We start from the raw sequence: 10,799 nt of genomic DNA on the forward strand, positions 1-10,799 counted from the left end.
CTCCTCACCAGCATCCCTCTCCAACCCATTGTCCTGTCCAATCCCTGTCTGAAGAGTTGGCTTTGGGAATGGTTCCTGTCCTGGGCCAACAGAAGGTCTGGGGGCCATGACCACTGGGGTCCTCCTAGTCTCAGTCAGACCACTAAGTCCAGTCTTTTTACAAGAATTTGAGGTCTGCATCCCACTGCACTCCTACTCCCTCAGGGGTTCTCTGTTATGTTCTCTGTCAGGGCAGTCATCCCTTGTAGCCGGGCACCATCTAGTTCTTGTGGTCTCAGGATGATGTACTCTCTGGTTTATGTGACCCTTTCTGTCTCTTGGGCTCGTAATTACCTCATGTCCTTGGTGTTCTTCATTCTCCTTTGATCCAGGTGGGTTGAGACCAATTGATGCATCTTAGTTGGCCGCTTGCTAGCGTTTTAGACCCAAGACACCACTCTCCAAGTGGGATGCAGAATGTTTTCTTAATAGATTTTATTATGCCAATTGACTTAGATATCCCCTGAAACCATGGTCCCCAAGCCCCCGCCCCTGCTATGCTGGCCTTCGAAGCATTCAGTTTATTCAGGAAACTTCTTTGCTTTGGTTTAGTCCAGTTGTGCTGACCTCGCCTGTATTGTGTGTTGTCTTTCCCATCACCTAAATCAGTTCTTATCTACTATCTAATTAGTGAAGACCCCTCTCCCACTGCCCCTCCCTCCCCCTTCTCGTAAATAAAAGAATATTTTCTTCTCTGTTGAAACTATTTCTACAGTTCTTATAATAGTGGTCTTATACAATATTTGTTCTTTTGCAACTGACTAATTTCACTCAGCATAATGCCTTCCAGATTCCTCCATGTTATGAAATGTTTCACAGATTCTTTATCAATGCATAGCATTCCATTGTGTGAATATACCATAATTTATCCATTGATCGGTTGATGTGCACCTTGGTTGCTCCCATCTTTTTGCTATAGTAAACAGTGGTGCAATAAACATGGGTGTGTATATATCAGTTCGTGTAAAGGCTCTTATTTCTCTAGGATATATAGCAAGGAGTGGGATTGCTGGATCTTATGGTAGTTCTATTTCTACTCTTTCAAGGAAGCACCAAAATTGATTTCCAAAGTGGTTGTACTATCTTACATTCCCACCAGCAATGTATAAGTGTTCCCATCTCTCCACAGCCTCACCAACCTTTATTATTTTGTGTTTTTTGGATTAATGCCAGCCTTGCTGGAGTGAGATGAAATCTCATGGTAGTTTTTATTTACATTTCTCTAATGCCTAATGATCATAAGCATTTCCTCATGTATCTGTTAGCTACCTGAAATGTCTTCTTTAGTGAAGTGTCTGTTCATATCTTTTGCCCATTTTTTAATTGGGTTATTTGTATTTTTGTAGTTACATTTTTGCAGTAACATGTAGATTTTAGAGAGGTGATGATCAGAAAAGTCATAGCTAAAAACTTTTTCCCAGTCTGTAGGTAGTCTTTTTACTCTTTTTGTGAAGTCTTTGGATGAGCATAGGTGTTTGATTTTTAGGAGTTCCCAGTTATTTAGTTTTTTCCACATTCTTAATAATGTTTTGTATACTGTTTATGCCATGTATTAGGGCTTCTAATGTTGTCCCTATTTTTTCTTCCTTGATCTTTATCATTTTAGATTTTATATTTAGGTCTTTGATCCATTTTGAGCTCTTTTTTGTGCATGGAGTGAGGTATGGGTCTTGTTTCATTTTTTTGCAGATGGATATCCAGTCATGCCAGCACCATTAGTTAAAAAGACTGTCTTTTCCCCATTTAACTGTCTTGGGGCCTTTGTCAAGTAACAACTGTTCATATGTGGATGGATTTGTGTCTGGATTCTCAATTCTGTTCCTTTGGTCTATGTATCTGTTGCTGTGCCAGTACCTCGTTGTTTTGACTACTGTGGCTGTATAATAGGTTCTAAAATCAGGTAGAGTAAGGTCTCCCACTTTGATCTTCTTTTTCAATAATGCTTTATTTATCTGGGGCCTCTTTCCCTTCCATATGAAGTTGGTGATTTGTTTCTTCATCTCATTAAAAAATGTTGCTGGAATTTGGATCAGAATTGCATTAAACCTATTGATTGCTTTCGGTAGAAAAAATATTTTTATAATGTTAATTCTTCCTATCCTGAGCAAGGTATCTTTTTCCACTTATGTAGGTCTCTTTTGGTTTCTTGCACAAGTGTTTTGTAGTTTTCTTTGTATAAGTTTTTACATCTCTGGTAAAATTTATTCCTAAGTATTTTATCTTCTTGGGGGCTACTGTAAATGCAATTGATTTGGTGATTTCCTCTTCGATGTTCTTTTTGTTGGTGTAGAGGAATCCAGCTGATTTTTTGTATGCTTGTCTTGTATCCTGATACTCTGCTCAACTCTTCTATTAGTTTCAGCCGTTTTCTTGAGGATTCCTTAGGGTTTTCTGTGTGTAAAATCATATCATCTGCAAATAGAGATACTTTGACTTCTTTCTTGCCAATCTGGATGCCCTTTATTTCTTTATCTAGCCTAATTGCTCTGGCTAGAACATCCAGCACAATGTTGAATAAGAGCGGTGATAAAGGGCATCCTTGTCTGGTTCCCGATCTCAGGGTGAATGCTTTCAGACTGTCTCCATTTAGGCTGATGTTGGCTATTGGCTTTGTCTAAATGCTGTTTATTATGCTGAGGAATTTTCCTTCTATTCCTATTTTGCTGAGAGTTTTTATCATGAATGGGTGTTGAACTTTGTCAAATGTCTTTTCTGCATCAATTGATAAAATCATGTGATCCTTGTCTTTTATTTTATTTATATAATGGGCTACATTAATTGTTTTTCTAATGTTGAAACATCCCTGAATACCTGGTATGAATCCCATTTGGTCTTGTTGAATTATTTTTTTGATATGTTGTTGAGTTTTATTGGCTAGAATTTTGTCGAGGATTTTTGCATCTGTGTTCATGAGGGATATAGGTCTGTAATTTTCTTTATTTGTGGTGTCTTTCCCTGGTTTTGGTATCAGAGATATGGTGGCTTCATAGAATGAGTTAGGGAGTATTCCGTCCTTTTCTATGCTCTGAAATACCTTTAGTAGTAGTGGTGTTAACTCTTCTCTGAAAGTTTGTTAGAACTCTGCAGTGAAGCCATCTGGGCCAGGGCTTTTCTTTGTTGTGAGTTTTTTTTTTTTTATTACACTTTCAATCTCTTCTTTTCTTACGGGAATATTTAGTTGTACTTCGATTCAACGGCACTGGGTTTGTTTGGTACTTGTGTTTGTGTTAGTTTAGGTAGGAAGTGTGTTTCTAGGAATTCATCCATTTCTTCTAGGTTTTCGAATTGTTTAGAGTACAATTTGCATTCTTTTAATTTCATTTGGGTCTCTGGTAATATCGCCCATCTCATTTCTTATTGGGTTATTTGCTTCCTCGCCTGTTTTTCTTTTGTCAGTTTGGCCAGTGGTTTATCATTTTTCTTGATTTTTTTAAAGAACCAGCTTTTAGTCTTTTTAATTCTTTTAATTGTTTTTCTGTTTTCTAATTCATTTAGTTCTGCTCTAATTTTTATTATTTGTTTTATTCTGGTGCCTGAGGGCCTTTTGTTACTCTCTTTTTCTTTGTTCAAGTTGTAGGGATAATTCTTTTATTTTGGCCCTTTCTTCTTTTTGCATGTGTGCATTTATTGGTATAAATTGACCTCTGTGCACTGCTTTTGCTGTGTCCCAAACGTTCTGATAGGAAGTGTTTTCATTCTCATTTGACTCTATGAATTTATTTATCCCAACCTTAATGTTTTATATAATCCAGTCTTTCTTGAGCAGAGTATTGCTCAGTTTCCAAGTGTTTGATTTCTTTTCCCTGCTTTTTGTGTTATTGACTTCCACTTTTATGGCCTTATGGTCAGAGAAGATGCTTTGTAACATTTCCATGTTTTGTATTCTGCTAAGGCTTGCTTTATGACCTAATAGGTGGTCTATTCTAGAGAATGTTTCATGTGCACTAGAAAAGAAAGTATACTTGGTTGCTGTTGGGTGGAATGTTCTGTATATGTCCGTGAGGTCAAGTTGGTTGATTGTGGCATTTAGATCTTCCGTGTCTTTATTGAGCTTCTTTCTGAATGTCCTGTCCTTCACAGAAAGTGCTGTATTGAAGGCTCCTAGTATTATTGTGGAGCTGTCTATATCATTTGTCAATGCTGATAGTGTTTGTTTTATGTACCTTGCAGCCCTGTCATTGGGTGCATAAATAGTTAATATGGTTATATATTCTTGGTGTATCATCCCTTTAATCATTATAGATGTCCTTCCTTATCCTTTATGATGGATTTAACTTTCAAGTCTATTCTGTCAGAAATTAATATTGCCACTCCTGATTTTTTGATTGTTCTTTGCTTTATATATATTTTTTCAGTCCTATGAGCTTTAGTTTGTTTCTGTCTCTAAGTCTAAGGTGTGTCTTATAGGCAGCACATAGACGGATCTTGTTTTTTAATCCATTCTACCACTCTCTGTCTCTTTATTGGTGCATTTAGTCCATTTGCATTCAGCGTAATTATGGATAGGTATGAATTTAGTGCTATCATTTTGATGTCTTTTTCTGTGTGTTGACAGTTTCTTTTTCCCACTTGATTTTATGTGCTGGGTAGATTTTCTTTATATATTGTCCTTTCCTTATATTTCTTTTTGTTGATTTTGTTTCTGCTGAGTTTGTATTTTTCCCTTGTATTTTATTTTGATGAGTAGGATAGTTTGTCTCTTTTGTGGTTACCTTATTATTTACCCCTATTTCTCTACTTTTAAACTTAACTTTTATTTCTTTGTATCACCTTTTCTTCCTTTCCATATGTATAATCTATGACTACATTTCTTAGTCCCTCTTTATTGTTTTAATGTTGTCTTATTTTATACAGCAGCATCACTGTTACCCTGTTTTGAGCATTTTTTTTTCTTGATTTATTTTTTTGATTTCCCTGTCTCAGCTGACTCCTGGTTGCTCTGCCCAGTGTTCTAGTCCTGAGTTGATACCTGATATTATTGATTTTCTAATCAAAGAACTCCTTTTAGTATTTCTTATAGTTTTGGTTTGTTTTTTTACAAATTCCCTAACTTCTGTTTATCTGGAAATGTCCTAATTTCACCTTCATATTTGAGAGATAGTTTTGCTGGATATATGATTCTTGGGTGGCAATTTTTTTCCTTCAAATTTTTATATAAATCATTCCACTGCCTTCTTGCATGCATGGTTTCTATCAAATAGTGTGAGCTAATTCTTATTGGCTCTCCTTTGTAGGTGACTTCTCATTTATCCCTAGCTGCTCTTAAAATTATCTCTTTATCTTTGGTTTTGGCAAGTTTGACTATAATATGTCTTGTTGACTTTCTGTTAATATCTACCTTATGTGTTTTTTTTTTATGTGGAGTTTGATGAGCATCTTGGATAGATATCTTCTCATCTTTCATGGTATCAGGGAAGTTTTCTGCCAACAAATCTTCAACAGTAGTTATTTATATATCTGTATAGGATGGCTACATATGGCTGATAGGATACATGAAAATATCTACAAAGTCTTAGATCATGAGAACAATCTCACATGTCTGTTGTTCACAACAGGTGTTAGGCCCTAGGTAATGTTTACGGGATACCATGTCAATGGATGACTTAGTCTATAAGCCTCAAACACATTTGGAGACACTGTGGAGAGACAAGGCACAATCTATACCTGAAGAATTTATGATTTCAATCTATAGCTGAAGAAATAATAATTTCCATTAAGTATTTGTAATTAAGGTTACAGAAAAATTAAAGGTTGTTAATCATCTAACTTTAAATAGGGAGATTGCCCTGTATTGAAATGAATGTAATCACAAGTATCCTTAAAGGTGGAAGAGAGAGGCAGAGGTGAAAGGGGGGGGGAATGTGGTAATGGAAGAATTGTCAAATACATTTAATGTGACTGACTTTGAAAATTTAGGAAGGGAATCACAAGCATAGGAATATGGTTGGCCTCTAGAATCTGGAAAAGCCTCCAAAAGAAACACAACTGTACTGACACCTTGATTTTAGTTCAGTTAGACCTTTGTCAGACTTCCAACATAGAGGACTTAAGACAATATATTTGCATTGTTATAAGCCATTACATTTGTGGCAAGATGGTACGGCAGAGGTAGCTAACCAATAATAATAAAAAAAATACAAGACCTTAAAACATGTATTTTAAGAGCTAGCTCAAGATGCCTTTGACAGAACACCAAATCTAAAATTATTGGTGAATGTCCTCATGTCAAAAAATTTTCAATTTCTAAACATATACTCTGTCCATCTATGCTAACACTTTCAAGTTCAACTTTCATAGTAAAGTGTCTTCTCATTTCTCACCATGTATTTTAGCTAGGTACTGCAATGCCCTCATGTATATCATCTCTAAAAGAGCAAAGGTTGTACTTTAATGCTTTGACTTTCCTGAGAGCTGCCCATGGCTAATGTATGGAAGTAATGAGATCTAGGTGGAAGCTCTGGGGGAGAAAAAATATCATTGTATGACAACTGCTTCAGATGAGGTTAATTGCATGGGATCAAGGCAGAGGAAGAATATGCCCTCACACAGGAAAGCCGAACAAGGAGATCCAGAATAATTTTTAGATTCATGGTTGTCACTTTCACCCACAGAATTTTAGCTCTCAGAATCCTATTCTTTCTCTACCAGGGCACTGGTTTCAACAAAGGAAGTCTGTTGAGGCTGCACCTTCAGTCTTCTTTGCAGTTCTGCCATGATTATTATAAAATTATGACTCTGATCTAGAGCACAATTTCTGCCTGCAGGAGACTTGGTGACAGTGGCAGGAGGGGCTCTATATTTAGAGCATGTCAAGGAGACATAATAGATGAAGTGTTTCTGAGGAGACACCTACATTAGATACAATTCACACTTCCTTTTTTATCTTTTCCCTACCTTGAAATAAAAGAAGACCTCAGCCAAAAGTCAGTCAACTAGAAATTACTACTGTGCTAATCTTTCAATAGCAGAATCAAACTGTATCTTCTGTAATCAGTAGCAAGTTACTTGGGATGGGTTTTACCTTGAAATTCACAGATGTAAAAAATAAAAAAGAAAGTGATGTATATATGACACTATAGTTCATTGTAGAACCCGTAGTTCCTTATCTAGAAAAATAGAGACCAATTTTCCCAAGCTAAAGAAATGTTAAAGCTCTTGGTACATAAAATTGATACAAATTTAATAAGTTTAATATGCTTTGCTACAAAAAATCAGTATAGAATTCTCATATAAACAAAAATTTCTGTACACATAAAAATACAAGTGAGGAATTAAATTGAAATTAGATTCTTAATGATTATGTAACTAGAGACTATGGCATCATATGGATAGTGACAAGAGTTGGTACCCATCCACACTGCAGAAACATAGGTTTCCTATGTACGTTTCAATTCCTCTACTCATGTTATTCTCTTCTCGGGACTTTATTGAAAATTCACTAAAATTTTCTACCTGTGACGTAATATACTTCTGTTTCAAAGCCCAAAATTCCTTCTCTGGATTGTCACATACAGTTTTGAAAAGAGAAAATCTACCAGGATAAGAATTTAAGCATATAAAGGGCTAAATGTAATCATAATAAAAATGACAAACAAACAAAAAATCTATCGTCATCAAATTGAAACCCACTCATGGCAACCTCATGTGTTACTGAGGAGAATTTTTCTATAGGGCTTTTTGGCTGTAATCTTTACAGAGGTAAATCACCAGGCGTTTCATCTGTAGTGCTACTGAGTGGATTCAGACTGTAAACCTTTAGATTAATAGTGGAGTGACACCAGAAATGAACATGAAGAAAGGCAGAAAAACATCAGATGAAAACCACAAGTGGTTCTAGTTACCCGAGAGAGGTAGAGGCAGTAGTAAAAAACCTAAAACAATTGCCTTACGTACTTAATTGTACCTGCTTTTGTCTCTTCCTTTACTTGAAAATGACTCAACAGTAGCCAGTGTATGTGTTTCATGAAGAAAGTAACACTTATTCTCTAAGATAAGTTTCTATGAAGCCCACAATAAGAAAATAATATGCTTTGTTGAATTATGCTAAGTCAACGCAAACTATGAAGAAAGATTTGAAATTTCCATTTATCTTTGGTCTTCTGAGATCAGTTTCTTGCTCCATAGCTTCCTCATGGCATTTTTCACTGCTATATTTCTCAGCGTATAAATCAGAGGGTTAAGCAAAGGAGTTCCAATTGTATAAAACACAGTTATCATTTTATCCACGGGGAAGGTGGTTACGGGGCGTGTGTATATAAATATACCAGGAACAAGGAACAAGATGACTACGATGATATGAGAGATGCAGGTGGAAAGAGCCTTTTTCCTTCCTTCAGCACTGTGGTTTCTCAGAGAATACAAAATGACAACATAGGAGAACATTAGCAATACAAAACTCACTATACAAATGGCCCCACTATTGGACACCAGTAGCAGGTTGGTCACATAGGTGTCTGTACAGGCAAGTTTCAACAAGGGCTGCAAGTCACATAAATAGTGATCAATCACATTGGGACCACAGAAAGGTAAACTCAAAGTCAGAAAAATCTGAACTGAAGAATGCACACAAGCCCCTACCCAGGCTATAGCTACCAACACACTGCAGACCCGCTGGTTCATGATGCTCATGTAGTGCAGGGGTTTACAGATGGCCACATAGCGGTCAACGGCCATGAGGATAAGGATCAAGATCTCCATGCAGCCAAAGAAATGAAATGAAAAGATTTGGATAATGCACTCACTGAAAGAGATAGTGTTATTCTTTAGAAGGGCATCCACAATCATTCTAGGGGCTATGGAAGTGGAGAAGCAGGTATCAGATAAGGATAAGTAGAAGAGGAAAAAGTACATTGGACTCCCAAGTGCCCGACTGGTCTTGACGGTAACAATAATCAGTGAGTTACCCAACAATGTCCCTAAGTAGAAAAGCAAGAAAAGGATAAACACTATTTTCTTTTTAACAGGATCTTGTGTCAACCCAAGCAAAATAAACTCAGTCACATTATTATTCAGCAACATTTCATGAATGAGAAGAAGGTACATATGTGAAATGGTTTACCTGAAAAAAATAAACAATACAGGAATTAATGTATGGTGCTATGCAACAGAGTGAAATATTTTATGCAAATTAATTTGTGGTGCTATGCAGTGCTATGGGATATTTTGAGCAAAAATAAATATTCCACATCAGGGACAAACTAGCTGTTTTTTCTTAATCAGTCTCGTCACCTCTTTGTTCCTTAATTTTTAATGACCTCTTCATAGGGTGATTTTAAATCTCAGATGAGCTTATGAAGGGTACTTTCCTAAAATCACTCTTAAAATGCAGCTCTTTGTTAACTTTAACTTGTTTCTACGCTTATTAATTTGATTTATTTGATAACTAAAAAATCAGGATATATGATTTCAATGTATTATTTACTTAATATTTTTCACATTCAATAGACCTTGTGGCCCATGTTTTTCACGGTTGGTTTATCAGGCAGGATTTAGAATATACTTGTCTTCCTTTTTGAATTTAATGTTATAAGTATAAAAAATATAAAGTCACACACTATTCATGTCCACATAAGTAGAATCTTATTTCTACATATATTTATGTATTACATATTAGTGATGCATACTTATATAAATGTATATTACTTATAAATATATAATAAAGGAAGAAAAAAACGTTGCTACCAAGTCAATTCTACTCATGGAGACCACATGTCTTACAGAGCCATAGAGAGATAGTATTGGGTTTTTTTTTAATGTAATTTTTACAGAAACAGATCACCGGGATTTTCTTGCATCGTGTTGGTGAGTGGGTTGAATTGTGAATCTTTAGGTTACTAGTTGAGTGCAAACCATTTTCACTACTCCGGGACCAATAAATATATGACCCAGTCATTTACTGAACATTCGTTTAGATATATTCCAACTTGAAGAAGGGGGCAAGAAACATTTATTTACCCCATTGCTGTGGAGGCAGTTCTGAACATAGCAACCCTACAAACGCCAAGTTCTAAATAATCTGCTTTTACTTCAAACACCTTAATGATATTTAGCACTTGACATGTTGTAATAAGCATAAATGAAAATTCTTTGAAAATTTATAATGTGCAGGGGCAGTTCTACTCTATCCTATAGGATCACTATTAATCGGAATTGACTCGACAGCACTGCGTTTTTTTGGGTTTAGGTGCCCTGGTGGTACATGGTTAAAGGACACCTCTGCTAACAACCAGAATGTTCCTCAGAAGCAAGGATGGTGAGACTCCATCTTATATAATTTGAGCATGTTGCCAGGAGGGATCAGTCACTGCAGAAGAATATCATGTTTGGTAAAGTACCGGGTCAGCAGAAAAGAGGAAGACCCTCAATGAGATGGATTGACACAGTGGCTACAACAGTGGGCTCAAGCATAACAACAATTGTAAATATGGCACAGGACCAGACAGTGTTTTCTTCTGTGGCGCACAGGGTTGCTATGAGTTGGAACTGACTCGATCACACCTTACAACAACACCTAACCAAAAGATTGTGGTTCAAACCACTCCATGGGCGAAAGATGTGGCAGTCTGTTTCCATAAGGCTTAGAGCCTTGGATGCCCTATGGGACAGTTCTACTCTGTGCTACAGTGTCACTATGAGTTGGAATTGACTCGACAGCAGTGAGTTTGGAATAAGGTATCTCAAATATCTTCATTTCTATTTTTTTCTTCTCAATTCTGAAAATCTGAAAAGTACCTCTTAGAGCACACAAAGTCCCTGAGGTT

The 10,799-nt window shown here is 36.3% G+C and overlaps 1 protein-coding gene across 1 annotated transcript; it reads right to left on the reverse strand.

The window, feature by feature from the left end:
* Nucleotides 1-8,124: 8,124 nt before the first annotated feature.
* Nucleotides 8,125-9,057, reverse strand: LOC135230154 (olfactory receptor 4C16-like). The gene has a single exon (XM_064279129.1). It carries the CDS (start codon nucleotides 9,055-9,057, stop codon nucleotides 8,125-8,127), a length of 933 nt encoding a protein of 310 aa, XP_064135199.1.
* Between the last annotated feature and the right edge of the window lie 1,742 nt (nucleotides 9,058-10,799).

This window comes from Loxodonta africana, unplaced genomic scaffold (genome assembly GCF_030014295.1).
Source record: "Loxodonta africana isolate mLoxAfr1 unplaced genomic scaffold, mLoxAfr1.hap2 scaffold_805, whole genome shotgun sequence".
Classification (NCBI taxonomy): Eukaryota; Metazoa; Chordata; class Mammalia; order Proboscidea; family Elephantidae; genus Loxodonta; species Loxodonta africana.

Coding starts and splice junctions, on each gene's coding strand:
- LOC135230154 (XM_064279129.1), bottom strand. CDS start 9,057: ATGTTGCTGAATAATAATGTGACTGAGTTTATTTTGCTTGGGTTGACA.